This window comes from Ceratina calcarata, unplaced genomic scaffold, assembly GCF_001652005.2.
Source record: "Ceratina calcarata isolate Rehan_Ccalc_2016 unplaced genomic scaffold, ASM165200v1 scaffold328.2, whole genome shotgun sequence".
NCBI lineage: Eukaryota > Metazoa > Arthropoda > Insecta > Hymenoptera > Apidae > Ceratina > Ceratina calcarata.
In genome coordinates, this window is record NW_017155517.1 from 593,806 (window position 1) to 614,433 (window position 20,628).

The 20,628-nt window shown below is 39.1% G+C and overlaps 2 protein-coding genes across 3 annotated transcripts in view; both read left to right on the top strand.

Moving 5' to 3' along the window:
* sm (heterogeneous nuclear ribonucleoprotein L) overlaps nucleotides 1–19,612 on the top strand; it is a 152,197-nt gene extending 132,585 nt beyond the window's left edge. The window contains exons 7-11 of the mRNA XM_018024300.1: nucleotides 13,692–13,784; nucleotides 14,764–15,062; nucleotides 15,335–15,558; nucleotides 16,956–17,215; nucleotides 17,620–19,612. Of these exons, the coding sequence (XP_017879789.1) occupies nucleotides 13,692–13,784; nucleotides 14,764–15,062; nucleotides 15,335–15,558; nucleotides 16,956–17,215; nucleotides 17,620–17,759 (1,016 nt within the window). The 3' untranslated portion in view covers nucleotides 17,760–19,612. The remainder of the gene's footprint in view (nucleotides 1–13,691; nucleotides 13,785–14,763; nucleotides 15,063–15,334; nucleotides 15,559–16,955; nucleotides 17,216–17,619) is intronic.
* LOC113464298 (uncharacterized) lies at nucleotides 7,163–8,150 on the top strand. 2 transcript variants are annotated; one of them, XM_026813342.1, is made up of 2 exons: nucleotides 7,163–7,699; nucleotides 7,766–8,150. In XM_026813342.1, the coding sequence occupies exons 1-2, from the start codon at nucleotides 7,433–7,435 to the stop codon at nucleotides 7,868–7,870; spliced, it is 372 nt and encodes a 123-aa protein (XP_026669143.1). In that variant the 5' UTR covers nucleotides 7,163–7,432; the 3' UTR covers nucleotides 7,871–8,150. The 2 variants fall into 2 exon arrangements, with proteins under 2 accessions (XP_026669143.1, XP_026669144.1); XM_026813343.1 differs by having other exon boundaries at nucleotides 7,163–7,693.
* Nucleotides 19,613–20,628: the final 1,016 nt, after the last annotated feature.

Genomic DNA, 20,628 nt, shown 5'->3' on the forward strand with positions numbered 1-20,628 from the left:
AATTTGAATGATGATTTACTATCTAGTTTCACGTGAAGAGATTGAAACTTGTTGAACAACTAGATCAGGAATAGAAGGTCGAAACGATGCATTTTCATTTCATTCGTGTCGCACGCGCATTTTAATTAACTCTACGTTGAGAACGATCGTTCGTGTCGATTCCAAAGGAAAAGGGGAGCACGAAGTGATTCTCAGAAATTTTGGCGTAGGACGTCTCAGTCCTTCGCCAACAGACGAAGCTTTTTTCTTCGCCGGCGTATAATGCGAAACGCGAAGTTCCTCGTCGACTTCTCGAAGTTAATCAAGACGGACGGAGGGCTGCTTGAAAAATCTGGGTCGCCGAAGGGCATCATGACTTTCCTCTCTTTTCCTCGAATACGGAAATGAATTTCGTTATCGGTGAAGAACGTTCTTAAGGTTCTCGCGTGATATTATCTCTCCGCTCTTTCTCTCTTCCACCTCTTATCTTCCTCCCTCTCTCTATTTTCGCCCCCATTCTGTGCTGTCTGTCACTACACATCGTCGTCGATTCCGACATCGCGATAACCTTTCCCTCCGTCGTCTCATATCGTATCGATACCACCCTGCCAACATTCTCTTTCTCTTTACCTACGGAAAGAAAATCACCCCTAGTACTCGACTCGATCGACGATCCACCGCGATAAAGGGAAGATTTACCCATTTCTTTTCACACTATATTAATACAACACTAATCGTAAATAATGAAGATGGAAAAATGAAAGCCACGTGTGTCACCGAAATGAAACACAAATGGGAGAGAGCGGAAACGAGAGGAAACAAGATGGGACAAAAAAAAAACATCATGAACAACAGTTACATGAACAGCGACAGTAACATGAACAGCTTTTATTATTTAACATGTAGCGTATATTACATAGTAATAACAACAACTACAACAATAACAACAGGCAAGACAATGAAACGAACATTGCACCACAAAATAAATAATGTATATGTATATATGTATATATATATGCATTTCTATATTATCACACATCACGCCGTAGATCTGCCGGACCCTTCACCAATCATCGGGATGCAATTTAAATATACAACGCCGAATATATATATATATTTTCTACATACCACCACTAGAGAGAGTAAAGTGCTTGTCGACAAGTATAAGAATAATATATTATACAATACAACGTTGAGAGATGTGACACAGCTCTCGGCTCGTAGCAAAGTATTTGTATCAGAAATACGGCTCAGAGTCAACCCTCTCGAGTCTATATTATATATAAATATATATTAAATGCTCACCACCACAACGTTTCGCAAAGGCTATCAGTGCACTCACAGACAAACATTCGATCGACCACTGTTACCGTTCCAGAAATATAGAAAAATGTATAAAAACGATGTAAGTCGAACAAGACCGAGAAAAGTATAAGTCAGATATAGGATGTGTTACGTCCACGTTGAGGTACCACCGAGGCTCTCGAAAGAGGCCCGAAAGTGTAACTCCGGAAGGAATAGAAAAACGACCACCCCTTGTCGTCTTCCCGTTTTAATAAATATATATATACATATTTATATATATATATATTTCTCTCTTTCTTTTAACTCGTCCGTATATGTATACATATATTTATTGTATCTCTATCTGTACACATATGTACCTGTATGTGTATGTAATCTATTGCACACAATTGTAGTTGATCTGTCCTTCTCTTTGTCGCTTGTTACCTTTGTGCACATCACAAGAAATCCAAGTTCAGGAAAGAAAAATTATATATTTATGTAATATTCACACAAGAAACGGGATCTATATATAACAATAATGATATAAAACTAACCCTCAGAAAAAAATGGAAAAACACACATGTTTATATATAGACGTCTACCTCTAATACGTACTCCGTTACGTAGACGCCGATTCCGAGACAGAACAGAAAACAACAGTAACAACAACAACAACATCAACAACAAAAGTATTAACAGTAATCCAAAAAAAAATTATGTATATGTACATATAATACACGGGACGATCGGAGAGGCCCGAAGCGATGTTGCCGCAGAAAACAAAAACAAACAAAAAAAAAAAAAATGAATAATAATTGCGACAATCGAGCGGAAGGAGAAATTCGAATGGAATTATTGTGGAAACACAGGAGAGAACATGGGGGTTGTTATGTTGGAATGTTTGTCTGTGTGCAGATGCAGCCTACTCGTTGTTCACTTGACCGGTGATGATGGATTCACGTGGAACCGAGTTCAGGGCCCGGTGAGAGAGAATGTGGGGCTTAGGCAGGTCTACGGCTCTTACACCCTCTCCCCCGTACTACTACTACTACCACTACCGCTACTCGTCTGCGAGTGAAGAGCGAGAGTGCATAGCATCGGTCTCTGCGAGAACCGCGCGCGGACACCGGAAAACCTGTCCGTGTGTGTCTCGAGAGAGAGTTCAAGTCGGAGACGGAACTCGGGGGTGACCGAGAGAACGCACGCAGGGTTGATCATACGGTAAGTCAGTTCATAAAAACCAGTGTCTATTTTCATAAAACCAGTTTATCAACGAGAATTTCTCTTTCGTTCTCTACCTTCTTTCTCTCTCTTTCTCTCTCTCTCTCTCTCTCTCTCTCCGCCAATCTCTTTCTCTCTCTTTGCCTGTGTCTCTTCTCTGTACTTTCTGTGAATTGTCTCCGTTCACCCCTACGCGAGAACAGGTAAATCCTTAGAAACTGTTCTGAAGGCAAACCTCAATCATTTCAAACCCATTTCATAACTTTTGTATATTCTCTACATTAAACCTAATCCATGTTTCCTTAGAAAATGCACGATGGTACTTATACTTCGACGTACGTAATAAAATATTTAGTTTACGAATACTGCATTAAATCATTTTCAACGAATGACAGGTGACCAAACTTGCAGGATTTATTTTCTGGTGAACTTAACTAACTAAATTATAAGTTTCTTTTTATAAAAGCTTGCTACTCTGCACGACTTGGGCTAAGAAACTCGCAATTATCTCTGTAACGAGAAGATAGAGCATAAGCTTAAAATCTGCTTCCCGAGAAATTTACGTTCACTTGTGCGAAATGTTACAACGCTTCTCTTCGTTTTCGTGAGAGCCTCGTTAGAGCTCTTCGATGAAAGGTGAGTCGATTTCCTCAAACCGGAGCGGTTCACCGCAACAACATGGTGTATCGTGCTTGGAGAACGTGAAAAACGGTTCGGACTGAAGTTTTTTAAGTCGATTTTAGCAGGTTAACCACACGTATTTTATATCGACGGTTTTTTTGTTTCTTTCTCACGGAGCTTCTGCAAAACGCGTTTTATCAACTAGATTCTGTAAGACATTTAAATCTGTAAAATAATCAAACATTTGCTTAAAGTTTCTCGAAGAATACGTAAAACCAGAAATAATGGATGAATATACGGTCATTAAACTTTTTGAAACGATGGACACAAAGAATTTACTTCTTTGTTTCGGAATTTCTCTACTGAAATGAGCTCGAAAAAGTACAACACGCAGCACTCGAATTCCCCGTTTTTTATTCGTTTAAAAAAAGCAACCGACGTGAACGATGTAACGCCATCAACGGATAGGGGAAAAAATTTCCGGGACCGCGCAATGTACAACGCGCGGCTGACGTAAAAACGTGACGTTTCGAGAGTTCAATCCGGATCGATAATAACCGATTTGGGGATGGATACAGTGAGAAGGGTTTGCATTACGCGCAGCAGCGGCGGCGAATAGTTCGATAAGCATCGGCCGGAACCGATCATCGGGTTTTTTACTGTCAGTCGTATTATCGGAAACACGGTGATCGATAGCGCGTCAGTTTGTTCGCAAACGAACGGCACGTTGCCACGCCTCGCCGCTCAGATTAAAAACTCGAGAATTAAGAAAGTTCGATTCGGAACCCCGTCCCGACGGTCTTTTTCAACGCACGTCCTCGGGAATTGTTGCTTTTCCTGTACCTCGTACTCCAACGATGATCGTTGAAACTACTTGCAAGAGAAAGTTTCTCGACAGATAGATTCTACTGACTGAACAAAAGTATTTTTCTCCGATAAACACGTCCCTCGTGTCAATTTGACACCTCTGTTGTAAAAAGGTTCCAAATGTTCCCAGTGAGACGTTTTAAAATTATTTACTTGCGAATTATTTATTTTCGCTTATTCTGCATCCCAATTTCAAATCCACGTTAGTTTGTTGATATAATTTGCGAATTAAAATGGAAAAATGTGAAATAACTATTAAACTTTAAGTAACTCTGTATAATAAAAAATTCAGATATTCAAGAGTGATGTCGATGTTTAAATCTTTCGCAAAAGGCAGCATGCGATGAATCATTTAGAAGCTAAATGCATATGCAAATACAAATATCAGACAGCCATCGAAAGCAGCTAAAACCATTAAACGCTTCCATGTGTGCGGGACAATAAAATATTGTTTTTAAGAGTAATATAAATCTTGCGATAAAATAAAAGCCACACATTTTATTATTTTTATTATTCTTTTTTTAGTTTCATTATATAAAGTGAATCCGTTCGCGGCACGTAATTGTAATCATTGCAGGAAGCGGTCTCGCATCTGCTATCCAGCGCAGCTGCGTTTTAAAACGTAGTTTTATCGTGTGACCTTTCATCTTTCTTCTTCCGCCATTCCATTCCGCGCTTACGAACCCTTTTTCGATTTGATTTCAATTTCGTTACGGTTATGAGTTGCGCGTTTTCATGTCGGATTCATCTAACCAATATTAATATTAAACTTTCTGTTATATATTTTTTTAATCCTTTTAAAGTGAAATAAATGGTTTTATGATGGAAGTTAATCGTTATATAAAATCAAGCATATATTAATAAGTATTTCTGCATTTTTATACAAAGTCGACATTTTATACATTATTCGGATGAGGCAAGTAAAATCATGGACATATCTTTGTGTAAGGTCTTAAATTTTTTACTTATTATGAACAACGTCAGAAAAAATTCAATCACAGATACTGGAGACATTGAAAAGATGAATGAATTTTCATTTGCATGGTTCATTCTATACATTTGTTCAAATTGATAAAATTCAATATTTGCATACGACCAAGGCGGAGATAATTTTGTTTCTCCTATCTGAACCTGTTGCTAACAGAAAATTGCGTAGAATGTCTCACTGGAAAGAGTGGAACGCGGGGGGAGGCACAGTTATTTTACAATTATTATAGTCGTCACGATTCTTGAAAGTACCCCGGAGACTAGTCACTAGATTCAGCGTTGATAAACTCGGCCGTCCACCATACAGAAGCAATTACGAATGCATTAAAACCCCAAGATGTATTGCTGTTAAAGCAGCGTGCAGCCTTAATTTTGTACGCCATAATTCGCAAGAGTGTTGTGAGCGATAATTCACGCTCGTGTCCCGTTGCATCCTCCCAGACTTTCGTAATTGCAACTTTTATCGTGCTACAATTCATACCGTATATTTCTTTGCGTTTATTTCAAGCCCCAATGTGTTCTAAAGTCGTTTGAAATTACTTTTATTCCTATCCTGTTTCGAAATATGTAATTATTCTGTGCTTGTAAAGCTGCGTCTACACTAGATATAGGAGAAAACATATTATATAGGAAAGTTACATAATTTGCTGAAATGCAGGCATTATATATAAAATTGTATGGTATGCTAACAAATATTATACTGACTGACCGACTGAATATAAAACTTCAGCTGACGTATTTTTTAATTTTTTAATCTTTGCTTTGTCGTTATACAAGATATACGCGCCTTATAAAGATATTTTCCCTCATTCGTATTATTTTCTCAGATAAAAGAATTCAGTCTTTTTCAAATTTCTGATAAAGATACAAATAGCGAACATCGTTGTGGCTAATCAGATAAATTGTCTCCTCGATCTCAATATATGTGTATATAATTTCAAGCAAGCAGTGTGTAAACAATTTATTTCGATGCGCGTGCGTTTCCGTGATCAGTCGACGGAGCAAACGAGGTACAAAAATATTTACCTACCGCGCGCAAGATAAATTGACACGACCCGCAACGGAAGGTAGATACGATCATTTTTTATATTGAATGAAATATCGTAATATCCAGTTCAAATAACAACGATGATGTGGAACATATCTGAAACGATATTGCTTACGCTGCAATCAAAGCCGTTTGAATAATGAATTCAGCCGTTAGCATAAACAGCTAACATTTGTTTAGGATGACTTCATATTATTGTTTCGTATTTGTTCTTTAAATACAGTGCAAAAATATAATTTCTATATCGCATTTGTTATAACAAATTCTCAGTCACAGCATAGATTACTAAACCGACTTATAACTATTATAAAATGACACTATTCTACTACCTTGCTTTTTAACCCANAACAAATATTATACTGACTGACCGACTGAATATAAAACTTCAGCTGACGTATTTTTTAATTTTTTAATCTTTGCTTTGTCGTTATACAAGATATACGCGCCTTATAAAGATATTTTCCCTCATTCGTATTATTTTCTCAGATAAAAGAATTCAGTCTTTTTCAAATTTCTGATAAAGATACAAATAGCGAACATCGTTGTGGCTAATCAGATAAATTGTCTCCTCGATCTCAATATATGTGTATATAATTTCAAGCAAGCAGTGTGTAAACAATTTATTTCGATGCGCGTGCGTTTCCGTGATCAGTCGACGGAGCAAACGAGGTACAAAAATATTTACCTACCGCGCGCAAGATAAATTGACACGACCCGCAACGGAAGGTAGATACGATCATTTTTTATATTGAATGAAATATCGTAATATCCAGTTCAAATAACAACGATGATGTGGAACATATCTGAAACGATATTGCTTACGCTGCAATCAAAGCCGTTTGAATAATGAATTCAGCCGTTAGCATAAACAGCTAACATTTGTTTAGGATGACTTCATATTATTGTTTCGTATTTGTTCTTTAAATACAGTGCAAAAATATAATTTCTATATCGCATTTGTTATAACAAATTCTCAGTCACAGCATAGATTACTAAACCGACTTATAACTATTATAAAATGACACTATTCTACTACCTTGCTTTTTAACCCAGTAATCTGCAGTTCACACACATTCTTTTTATAATATACCTGCAAACGACTAACATAGTTAAAATTAACTAATCGAAAATTGTCATTAGTTGGCTCGATCACTTGCGATCATGCAATCCACTTATGGGAAGCGTTCCGGGTGCATCACCATGACTGCTGGTCACTTGTGTGGTCGAGGCACATTCGTGTATCGGACCAATTTTATGGGGTGCGCGACGGCAGTCTGCGTGGCGACGCTGTAGATCGATACGAACTGGGAACGAAGCTCTACTTGCTACGTCGCGCGTCGTTGTCCGACGAAACGAGAGCCACTTCGTCGACTTGACTCCGCCTCGAAAAAATAACAAAGGGATGGTAGCATAGCGCCACGTATGCTTTTGTCGAGACTAGACGCGCCCCTGTATAAGCAACAGGGTCGTTTCGTTAAAATAGCTACAGAAAATGTTTCCATTATACCTGGGCGTGATCCATTCTTTTCAACACAGAAACGTTGTTTCCATTTTCTAATTTGTCACGAATTTCGTAGTGACGAAACATTGGCAAGTCCTCTATTTCCCAAGTTAAAGGAAATAGACAAAAGTTCTTATACGGAATTTGCACGGTTCAAGGAGGCACATCTTTTGACCATTTGGGTACCGGTAAGGGTTTACGACTCTTTGTCTTCGTTAGGATTGGTCATTATTTGGTGCCCAAATATTTTGCAGGTTGTGACCATCGGAAAATACCCGATTGGAAACAAACGTCCTTATCCTACATACGACGTCGGTTTGCTGGGATCCAAGTCAGAACGCACCCAGGTCAAAATGTAGACCCGACACATCACAGAACCTCCTTGATCATCGAGACGTCGACATCGGAACAGTTTTTTCGTTTCACGTATTTAACTTCGACAAATTCTGTTACATTTCAGTTTCAAGCGATATTAAACTCCAAGTTTTTTCAATCAAATGTATTATATTTATTGCTTCAACCAACATCAAGCATTCCGACATTTCTATTTTTTTTTGGATTACGTAGAACCGAACTAACATTTCGTTTTAATAATCCGATTATTTGACGATCATGAATTTTCAAAAATCGTTCCATCAAACATCGTAATATTTAATAACATGTAAATTATTTCATTTTTACTGTGAGTTTACCGTTTTTTAACCGTCATTCATTTTATGGAAACTACCCTGCAAAGTTTTATATAAATTGTTTTGTAATAGCTGCGGCTATTTGAAACCGGCGTAAATTGAGTTACGCAGCGCCATGTGCAGACCTTTCTGAAGCTGGTTAAAAAGCGCAATCGATTTTCCATCGCTTCCGGGCCAACGTTTCCCATTAAACCCCATTGGAGTTACGTTAGTTGTCGGGCTGGCGTATGTCAGAATTTCGTTAACCGAGCCGAGGAGAAACATCAGTTCCAATATCCGATTTTAATGATCTCCGACCGTTCTGCGTAGGGCAATTTATAAAGTTGTGAACTACGTTAACTAACGTAATGGATCGTTAGCGTCTCATGGAAGATGTTAGAATCACGTGCAACGTTTATGGTGTATCGTCGCTATGCTGCACTGCGACTCCTTTGTCTCAAGTTCCCTTGGCAAAATAATTCGCGAGATTAGCCGATCTATAGTAAATTAGTGTTCGACGGTAAAGACGTTATTTCAACAGTTGTAGATTAGAGTAATCGTAACATTGTGAAATACACTATAATCTAGTATTTGTTATAATAGAAAATTAACTATTGAAACATGGAAAAAGACTACTATGTAAATGTTTTATTGTTAATATGTATATATAAAGACTAGAATATAAATAAAAAGATGAACGATGAGATACTCAGTTTTTTAATTTCCCGAAGAAGTGATTGTTTTATTGCCAATTCAATGCTCAAACGTATTTCGACAGAAATATTGCATGCGCGTCAGTGGGATTCAGAATCTTGTTTAATCGAGAACTAATTTCGTACAGGAAATCGAGAATATTTTTCCGCCCAGTGTGAAAAATTGGGTTAGCCAGTTTTCATCAGAGCTTGATTTTCTATAGTCGTCCGCCCTTTCGTCCGTGGAAACGCGATAAGGTAAAAAAAATTCTGTGAACACGTTTGAAAATCTAGTAAAACGGCGAACACGTACACACTCGTGTTCTCAATTGGAGGCAGGAAGCTCGATCGAGGCAATAGCAGAAAACGTTTGTTCGCCGGACACGATATCCAAAATCGCAATCTCCCAAGGTCCTCCGCGAGAGACCTACAAGTGCCAATATCGAGTTTCATAGACTTGTAAGAGCGTCCATATGACCCGGATGTACCGTTTCTCGAGCTCGCTTAAATTTGCTTCGATGTTTCTGTAGCTCCGTTATTAAAATGTGCCTCTGGCCGTCCCTTGGCTCTCCGGCTTTCAGCGCGACCGACGTTTCCCAGAAAATTTTCCTCGCATCCACCGTCGCATCTCCTCGCTTCGTAGTAGTGAGGGGAGAGAGAGAGAGAATCTGTTTTAATGAAAAAAGTAATATCGAATTTTCCGATGATGACTAAAAATGACGTTCTTCATTTTTACTCGTAAATATTTTCGAAACTGTGCCTGTCATATTCAATCTGGAAATTTCTCTGTATTATTTACGCATCAGTGACGTGAAAAGTCCTAGTACAGGGAACGCTTCTATTCTTTCCCAAAATCATCCATCATAGTCGCAAATCCTCTCTTTTAAACTTCACCGAGAAAGCTACAGAATTTACTTTCGATCTCCCATTCAGAAGGAAACCTCGTGTCGCGTTGCTTCATGAAGCTCAGCCACTGCTTTCATCTTGTCAATTGTCTGCTTTTCAGAATTATTTCGATAGTTCAGAATAAAATCTAAAAATACTGATTTTATAAATATTTAAAGCATTATTTTAAAGTTTAAAGGCCCAGGGACACGCTTTTCCGTTGTCCGATTAAACTTAGATTTTGCACATATTATTATTTTACTAATTAGATCCATTCTGAGGAGTGCCGCGAAGAAAATTTTCATTAAAAGTAAATAAGAGCTACCCTAATGTACACACTAATAAACCCATAAATTCAACCCTTGAAATTCCGGAAGAGAGAGAAAGGGGGGATCGATATTCTATCGTGTGAGGACCGTGTAACGTATACTTCCTTGAGGCGCGGTAACGGCAAACTTGAATCGTGTTCACCGATCGTCCATGAGATAAGCTTAAATGCGCGAGGCGAAGTGGCTGGCTGGCATTGAGGTAAAAATGTTTCGAAAGAATCTTCATTCGAATTTCGTATTATTCAGTTACATAAGAAGATATTTTATCACACTTATGAATATATTATGAAAATTCAGTTATTGAAAAAGTATACATTTTTATACATGGTAGGATATAATGTGTATGTGTATGGAAATATCTTTTCCAACGTACCTACGGAAGCTAAATAAGGTTTTGTTTGCTACGTATATTACAACATAGACTTCAGTGGAATATTTTGTACTGTTTTACGTAGATATTTACATTTCTCATGAATGGGTAAACATCCGCAATAATTGTACTGCATGATGAAAATGGAAAGGAAAAAATACTTTATAGTAGAGTTTGAGAGACAAACGTAACAAAAATTTATTTACTTGAATTATGTATTTTCTGCGCGTTAACAATAGCGCAAAGTAAATATGCTCCTCTGTTATGCAAAATTATCCAAAGCCTGATGACTTTGTCCTGTTGTATTATAATTCTCGTAACGTACAATTCTAACTGAAGAATATTTGAAAATCAATTTAGTACTATTTTGTATTTCATTTAAATTTATGTATAATTGTAGTGTAATTTAGTATAAAAGCAATGTCATTTGCGTGAAGTCAGAAGCAAAAATTTTATTCAAATCCGAGTTATCTATAATAATCTATGTATACAAGTTAAATCTATTTGCGATGAAATATTTTAACGCATATTATTCCGAGTCTGCAACTCGTCGGAAGAGCACTGATTCATATAGAAATGATAATCGATAAGTCCGTGTGGATCATAAATCAAGCCGGAACGGAGAATCCATCGATCTTAATGTTGGTTTTTGTATGACCGGCGTGCCTCCTAATTTTCTACCCCGTTTCTAGTTCCGGTACGGCTGGTTAGTGTTCGGAATGACTAGTAGCTGACGTCACGTTTATTGATTATTTCCTCGTCGTCTAATAGTTTATTTGTTCAGATTAAGAACCGTTCTTTTTTTTCGTGGCCGATTAGTTTGTATCATAATTTCTCGTGACAAATTTATGAACGCCTCGTATCCACTGGTATGGTTCATAACTCCTCGAGTTTATGAAAGTCTTGGTTGTATTAAGCGTCAGTTAAATTCTCTTGGCGGTCGTGCAGGCGCGTGTAATGAGCATGGTATCTTGAATTTAGTTTGCTATAACGCTTGTAAATGGTGTAATATAACGCAATGTAGTGTGGATTGCCAGAATTAAACAGCGATAGGCGTTAATTCCCGTATTTACACAAGGTAATAGACAAAATTCAATGTAGGTAATAGTAGCAGTAGCTTTCTGTGATTATCTCGTAAACTAACTCCGTGCGGAGGTAAATAGCATGTATACAGATTCTATAGGAAACAGTTAATCAAAATAATGCAATCTGTTCCGAATAATTTCCTCACACCTTTTCCCCGTGACAATTATAAAGATACGAGACCAATTGAGTCTTGAGAATAAAGAATGGATGACATTTAATAATTTCAATATCAGAAGTTGAATAATTATTACATAGTATAGGCGCAGCTTAAAAATTAATAATATAAGTAAACTTAAAATAAAGAGATATTGATTATCTTTACTAAAACAAAATTCACTGAATTTTAAAGTAAGCTATTATAGCAATTGATCACTATTAGCCTGCCTCGGGAGAGTTCCAATCTGACTACAAATCAAAGCAACGAATGGAAAAATCGCCGGAAAGGAAACGTGGTGACAACTTAACGGGTAGAAAAAATGCAACACTTTTCTATCAAGTCAGACAAGGGAGAGGGGACGGGACACAGGGTTTGGTTCCGCGATGTTACACGCTCGGATCCTCTCTCCCGAATGAAGATGCATCGTTCTCAACGGACCAATGCGTCGAGTGTCGGCACGCGATATCGAATATTCGAAATCGATATAGGTTACAGCCTAGCCTGCAAGCCCGTCGCCGATGTTGTATCGCTACCGTTGCCGTGAGCACACGGATATCACCCGCGAGCCCACACCCAACCGAACCCGGACCCTGTACACTGTACCTAATGCGGTTTAATATAGACCAATTGTATACGCTTGGTTTCGGCGAGAAGCACCGTGAGATTGTATCTCCGGGCGACATGCAACGGCAAGCCAAGGGAAAACATCTGACAGTGCGAGGGTGTGAGGTATTATCATCATAAGGTGAAACCGGAGATAACCATCGTTCAATCTCTTCACCAAAAATAGAAAACCTTATTGATTACAATACATAATGTGTTTACAAGTTGAAATAATTTCCAAGAGTTCTCCATATTATAGACGTATGTTGCAATTAATAAATAGTTTTTCTATCCAAACATACTTTTAATTATAAAACTCGCAATAAATTTGTAATCATGTGAATGAAAACTGCTTAAGTAAATTAAGCAGTTCGAGATTTAAAGGATTGCAACGATTATGCAATTCGGTAACGGTAATCGGAGTCCCTTAGGAACTTTAAGCTAGCGTTGCAACTTTATCCTCGGAGACCACAACTTTCCTCCAGTTTTTGGAACCGTGGGACCTAACGCTCGACAATCGGATATCCGGCCGTGATCTTTTGCCGTGGATCTCCTCTAATCCCACGGGACCACTGTTAACGTTACCAAATCTACGGGAACCAACTCCGGAACTGAAGCCTCGTGCAGATCTCGAAGATCTTGTGACTATCCAATTTGATATCGGTCGCAGCGAGCTCCGTGAAACTGAAGTTGACAGTGCAATGGCATATACTACTTCCCGATATTGCACAGCTAGTAGTTTCTTGTCTCGCAAATGTCTGACGACCTGACATCTCCAAAAGGGAATTGCCGCGCTGCGCCGGCGAAATTGATTAACCCGAGAAAGCCGCGCGCGAGCAGAAACGAGCCGGAGCCTCTCTGTCCGCCTGCGCCAGCTTCGATAACTTATTCAAGATTCGTTCTCGGTCGACAAGAATCGATAGTAAATTCAATTTCGCGCATTTCCGCTCGAGAACTAGATCGCCGTGATGCACGAGGGACTCTGGGAAAATGCATCTTCTAATTGTTGTTTGGACCTCTATAGAGAAAAAAAAATGAACCGACTGCACCAGCGATTTTTCACTCTTTCCTTTCTATCATTTTATTGCTCTTTCTTTTCTTTTATATTTCTGTAACATATGTGCATATATTTAATAAATTATTTAAACGTTGATACCTACAATACTTGAATTATTCATTTTCCTATATTATTATTATAAGAAGAATAGTTTGCCTAATTTATTGAAATTGTTGAAAAACATTTTGTTTTAGAAACTTTAATTGTGATAATACTATTAATGATTTGTATAATACATGTCATTATCATTATAATATGGTATATATTACTTTCATTACTTGTTATCTAAAAACGAAACAGTATTATAATGAAAGACCTTTTTTGCTGTTACAGGATCAAGTGCACACAAAAACGATGCGACAGGAAATGGAAGACCAGCTCCTCTTTTGGCGGAACCCAGATACGGCGCCGCACCTCAGCCATACGGTAAGTGTATACCCAAGACCATTGCATTATATGTATTCCAATCCTTTATGCTCTCCGTTTTTCTCGTTAGTAGTTAAGTTAAGCGAATTAATTGAGAAAACGGGCAGGCTATTGAACGATGTCGCATTGAAGTTGAATTCTCGATATTACCTTTTGCCTCGAGGATTTACAAATGTACGCGCGAATACCTGAATTCGTGTAATTGCATAGTCTTCGGTGACGAAGTTTTCCAACTGTAATTCTCGTTTTACTAGGGGAGCTCGGTGCCGAGCCTGGACTGAATAGTTCGTTATCGGAATTATTAGCCTAGAAAAATGTGCCCTAATGACTTCTTATCGGAGTCCTGGGTTAGAAGTTTCGTCATTTATATGGAGCTTCGTTGCGCTCTTTTAAATTATGCAAAAGGGGAATAAAAAATCATCTGATCTCGATTCATGTGATTCTACATTCAGCTTCCTACCTCTGTTGCATGGCAACTTTAAGAAGGATATGAATAATCATGATTACAAAATCAAAATACAGTTTTTATTGCATCGTAATCAGTACCATATACATATTTTCGTCATGTTTTACCATCTAACCAAGGGTATTATGATAAATTTTCTAATTGCACTCGTATACGATTCATGATACAAATTTTACTAGGCAGGCTAAATGAGTGAAGCGATGCAACACAGCGTGGCGTAAAAAAGCCGATTCCCCCATTCATTTGATCGTCGACGCATTAAACGAGCATTCGACATGAACAATTAATATTTCCTCTCTTGTGCCGGGTGGTTAAGGATCCAGCAGTCGCTCGATTTCCATAATTAGCGTACGCCATCCAGCGCAAACCTTACACTCGGATCACACACACACACACATACACAGACACACGCGCGCGCACGGTATGCATGACTCAAAGTGAAATTATCCAAAATACACTAGACATCATTTTATTACTATACCTACTCTTCTACTCCGGTACTTTTGTTCACAGGATCCACGCCACAGGTAACTTTCCCCCCGGGTACTGGTCACGATCGTTACGAGGAGAATTTCAATGGACCAGCAACATATGCGGAACCGTATGTTGAACGTTATGGTATTAAGAGTGAATTTAGCGGTCGAGAGCCTTTACATCCCACGCCACCGCGACCCGGTTACGTACCCACCTTGGGACAAACACCGCCATCCAGCACTCAAGGCTCCGTGATGATGGTATACGGACTACAGCCGGATAAAGTAAATACCGACAAGCTGTTCAATTTGTTCTGCCTGTACGGGAATGTAACGAAGGTACGACTATTTCATTTTATCCACTTCATTTCAAAAGACTTAGTTGACGTATTGCGTTTCGAGGATTTTCTAATTCGCATCTTTATCATGATATTCTTCTTTGTTTACTAAAAAGTATTCCGTTTTGGACTAATGCTTTCAATATCTAAACAATATCATAAACTCTTTTGAACAATATCGACTTAAATTTTTAAACTTAATAAAGACAGAACATCGAGCTTTTTAATCCAAGCAAAGTGGATGACTATCGCTTATTCGTGATTCCATAACAGGTGAAGTTCTTGAAGACGAAAGAGGGTTGCGCTATGATCCAGATGGGTGACAGCATAGCCGTGGAACGGTGTTTACAGAATCTGAACAACGTGACGATCGGTACAGACGGGAGGTTGCAGCTCGGCTTCTCGAAGCAGGCTTTCCTATCGGACGTCACCAACCCGTACATTCTGCCCGACAAGACGGCGAGCTTCAAGGATTTTACCGGAAGCAAGAATAACAGGTAAAGTTAAACAACCACGTCTGCTAGAATATTCTAGTTTACCTTATTCCGCGAACTTTTTCCTTCTCTCCCATCTATACTCTTATCTGCTAGGCTATTCTCGGATTGTCCTTTTTGACTGATGTTGCACCTCGCACTCGTCGACCTCGTTTCCCTTTTCTAACTTTGATTAGCTATTCTAGTTTCTTTTTTCCTTTGTCGGGTGAACGCGTTTCTCGTACAACCAGACGTTCTTTAACCCTTCTTCGGATTTAAGGCATGGCTGGGAGTGCCAAGGAATATTAAATTGCATATATATTTATGTTTGTTTAAAAACTGGTAGATGAAATTTCCAAAAGTCAAATTGTGCATTTAAAAAGCTAAAATGAATGATCAACTTCCTGAACTCATTACGAAAAATATAAAATTAATGGAGAAAAAAGAAAAAATTAATTTTTTTGTAACGTTGCCACGCGTTTTTATGTGTTCAAGTTGGTTCGTAAAAATTTATATGTTCGTAATACTTTTAATTTGGAAATTCGCAGTATTTGGAGGAAAAATTTTTCGATCTTTGTTCTCATTAGATAATACGTAGAGTAACCATAATCAAGAGAGACAGTAATTACACGTATTATTTCGTAATATATACGTAAATCTTCAGCATTGGACAGCAAATTAATTTGCACTTAGCAATTCGGTAACATGCAGCATTAGAGTTGTATGAGACTCGCCGCGATTTGCATAATCCGAAGAATCTGTGAACTTATTCATCAATCCGACACAGTGCTCATTGCGGCTATAATCAATCCGCAACCACTATTCGTGTCTCTGCATTGAATGAGCGTTAACGAGAAATTCTATAGTGGTGTCCATGAAACTGAAGGGACGTTTTACACGTTGACGAACGCGTGCTTCCTGCGAAACAGTCAAACTAGTGCAATTAACGACAATCCCACTTCCGAAGATTCCCCTTTCTCGTTGCCGCCTTTAGCCGGTAAGAACTTAATTGCAACAGGCGAGTTTTGGGTCTCCTTTTGTTCGAAACCGAACGTGCTTTGCGATAATTACGCTGATAACATTAATTACAAATTTCCCGGAAGTTTAATACGTCGAAGCCTGTTACTCGAGTTGATTCCAATGGGAATCGTATGTCTGTTCGATTCATCTGTTTCCGATGATACATAGCACTATGTGGTATTGTTATTCGCCTGACCGATTTATTGTAATAGCAGCTGAATGTAATCTTTTACATTCGAGACATATTCACATATTGCAAACATGCTTCAAATGAAACCTTGGAACGCACATTACGATATCAATTTTAACTATTAAATTCCAAATAATGCTGTTTTCATTCGTTTCATATTAATATAATTTGTGCCTCAAGTTTTAATGAACCCCTTATTTGTTAATTCCAGGTTCCTAAATCCAGCAATGGCCAATAAGAATAGAATACAACCACCCTCGAAAATAGTCCACTTTTTCAATACGCCTCCGGATTTAACTGAGGAGACCGTGCACCGCGTGTTCGTGGAACGTGGTATCGAGGCGCCAACGACAGTGAAACTGTTCCCCCTTAAATCGGAACGATCGTCGTCCGGCCTCATCGAATTCAGCAGCGTTGGGATTGCGGTAGCTGCCATCATGGAATGTAATCACACGGCGCTAGAGAACAGCAGTACGTATTTCTGCTAACTTGTATTTTATTCCAAGATTAACTTAAACCCAATTAAACTATTAAGTTTCTATCTATTTTCAATTATACTTATACATATGATAATTTCTTAGAACATAATGGGTTGGCGAAAAATCATTTTACAAATTAAGGGATGAATGAAATATATTTTGTTAAATTGACTACAGATCTTTTTATTAAATTAAGTATATGCTGTTTTATTTGATGAAAAAACGATATTAGTGTAGAATTTCCGGGATTTCTTGGAAAAAGACTAATATAGTTGATCTTCCTAAAATCTCTCTTGAAGTCAAGTTTATAGCATTACCGATTTTTAATGATATGGTTTTATTTGCTAAAGTAATAAAAGGAATTTAAATCATTATTTATTTGTTTATGTTTTCCAGACGGCAAATTCCCGTACATCATGAAGCTGTGTTTCTCGTCGTCCCGTACCATACCAACGAGTTTCCCACCGAGCAGCGGCAGCACGTCGAGCAATTCCGCTGGTAATGGCCACGTCAAAATGCAGCAGGACTCGGAATAGAACGGCGAGGTCCAGGGCCAGCAGCGTCAGCGTCAGCGCCAGCGTCCCTCTCTCGCCCTGCACTCGTTGTGTGCCCCGACGGGCACGGCCCTGCACCCAGCCGCAGCGATCACACTATCCCCGGTCTTACCGCCACCCGTACCGCCTCCATTGCCGCCTGCCTGCGTCCTGATCGCCACCCCGACATTGTATCCGACCGTGCCACCGCCGCCACCTCCTCCGCTGCCTACGTTCTGGCCGTACTGATGGGAGAGAGAAAATGAGTGAGAGAGGAGTGCAGCGGGCCTACTCGCCGGACGAGACACCAATTGAATGAAGAAAAAATGCCATCACGTCCCCAGTTTTCTTCTACGTCTGTCACTTCTTCTACTCCTCCTCCTCGTCGCGTGGCGATCACCTGGCTCAAGTATCAGACGCTGGTCGCTGGAAGAATAATCAGTTCCGTTCGAGGGTCAGCGCGTGGCGGAGCTCACGGCTTCGAGAATCGGGATAAACAAAATGTCGTAAAATTCTCGTCGGAGAAGATACGATTTGCGACGTTCGTCGACAGGAATTGGAACATGATACGGGTGGACTGTGCACCCGAAGGTCATCGAGGATCGTCCGCGTATAACCGAAAGTGAAAATGTGAAACGAAAAAGCGAAACACACACCATTGAGAGGCAGCGATATTCTTGTTTTTTTTTGTACTGGTTATTTACCGATCATCGTACACACTCTACTTCTTTCTTTCTTCTTCTTCCTTCGTTTGATTTCGTTTCATCTTGATTGGTTCCCTTCGTTAGATTCTCTTTCATTGTTTATCGTGTTTGAGTTTCAACTTTTGGTTTCTTCTTTCCCTTCTTGCGTTGCATTGGCGAGGTCCGGGTATACGTGCTTAGTCCGTAGCGCGGAGATCCTGAAACGGATCGAAACACCGCACGCTACAAGTGTTATCAGTATTATGTATCAAAGCGGATCCTCTCCGTCATCGGCGGAACATTTTTTTGAGGAACGGAACACAAGTGGCGAGAGAGAGTACTTCGGTGTTAAACAAAAATATAAGAAACATTCGAGAGAGGATTCGATTCGTCGTGTTCGCGGAAGTTTCTTTCCTTCCGTTAGACGCGAGGATCGATCATAAATTGTCTTGTACATATTGAGGGAGATAAAGCTCGGGAGAAGTCTTAGCGTCTAATGGGGACGATCTGCCGCGGTCGACGAATATTACATATCATAGGTCGAGGAAGAGAATAAATTTCGCAAACAACTCGTCGATTTTAAAATGCTGCTTCGAGGACTAAAGAAGAAAACGGAATAAGCGACGGTTCCTCACGAAGCAGACGGACCAGAAACGCAACTAGTTCGTTTCCACGTTGACCCAGCGTTTCACTTATTGTGCGACGACGAGCCGACACGTATGTATTTTTGTCCATTATTCGTTTCGATGATGCGCGCGTGTACCGTTTCCAAAGGACTCGTCAGATCATTGAAAGACTCGCACGCGTAACGAACCTTCCACGTGCATGCGTTAAGAAATAATTGATAAACAGGAGAAGCAAACGCAAGAAAATTTACGTCTCCTCGACGATAGAGGATATCTCGAAGCCGAATGTACCGCGTTCCTCGTTGACCATTTCTCATGGGATCCAAACAAAAATAAATCGGAGGTTCCTCATTGACCATTAGAAGCTACAACACTGGATACAATTTTCTAAGAGTGATCAGAGGATCTAGATCAATTGTGCACGCAATATTCGCCTACATAAACTATGCAAGTTGCACTATTAAAAAAAAGAAGTACATAAATACAATAATACATCCGACTCGCGAGAACCTTTTGCTGTACAGTAAAGAGAGAACAAATAAATAAAAAGTCCCGTACTGTTCTCCAATTCTGATAGCTCTGTCTGTCGTTGTTTTGTATACTCTATACATGTATATACTATATATTATATATTGATAATCATACATGCGCTTCGAACGAATTATATCTATTTATTATGTTTTCACGTTGTTCAGATTTTATTTACAACGCTTGGAATTGTGCTCCGGAGAGAAAGAGAGGGAGAGAGAGATTCTTTAAGAATAAAAATGTCTTGCACAGACGTACCGTTGCGTGTTGAAAATTCAGTGATACAATGATATCGATGCTCGCGGTTTTTCTCGAATAATCGGTCGCTTCTTTTTTTCGCGTCGCGTGACGAAGCTTCTCGCGAGTCTCGATTTCGAAAGAGAGAAAAACGATTAACGGAAGACGAAGACAGAGAGAAAAAGAATGATAAGGAACTATAAGAAAAGAAAATACAAAGGAAGAGAAAAAGTTAATGATAAAAATCGTCTCGACCATTCGTACTTATCAGAAGAATCGGAAAATTGTCTATTATCCACTCCTTCGATATTCGATTCTTCAGTATAAAGGAAGATAAGGATTGTATGAAGAAATAACCATCAGTTTTCCTGCTCGAGCTGTAGTGTTCAGGTCGCGACGACGTATCGGTGGTTCGCTGAATAACGAAAGGCAAACGGAGGAAGAATGGGGAAAAGCAAAGAAAAGAACGGAACCAGCATGAACAGATGCAGGAAAAAGAGAGAAGGAAAGGCAAGCAGACTAGCAGCGAGCGAAGGTTGTATGCATTCTCTTCAATGCGCTCGTACACTATTGATCAGATCGCGGACTGTGAATTGAATTTTATATGAAGACAATGAAGTCGACGACACACAATATATTAGTGGTCCCACGGCAATATTTTGTCGGGCCGGGGGACATTTTTATAAGAAAAGGTTTTAGATCTCCGATTTAACAATTAAGAACACGCAAAATGTGAATACAACAACAGCAACAGCAACTACAACAAAAATTGCGAAAAAAGCGTAAAGTTAAAGTAAA

What these genes read in the sequence shown, in the direction of transcription:
- LOC113464298 (XM_026813342.1), top strand. Translation starts at nt 7,433, where the DNA reads ATGCTTTTGTCGAGACTAGACGCGCCCCTGTATAAGCAACAGGGTCGT. An exon ending in TTTTGACCATTTGGGTACCG is followed by an intron (nt 7,700 to 7,765) that starts GTAAGGGTTTAC and finishes AATATTTTGCAG; the next exon opens with GTTGTGACCATCGGAAAATA.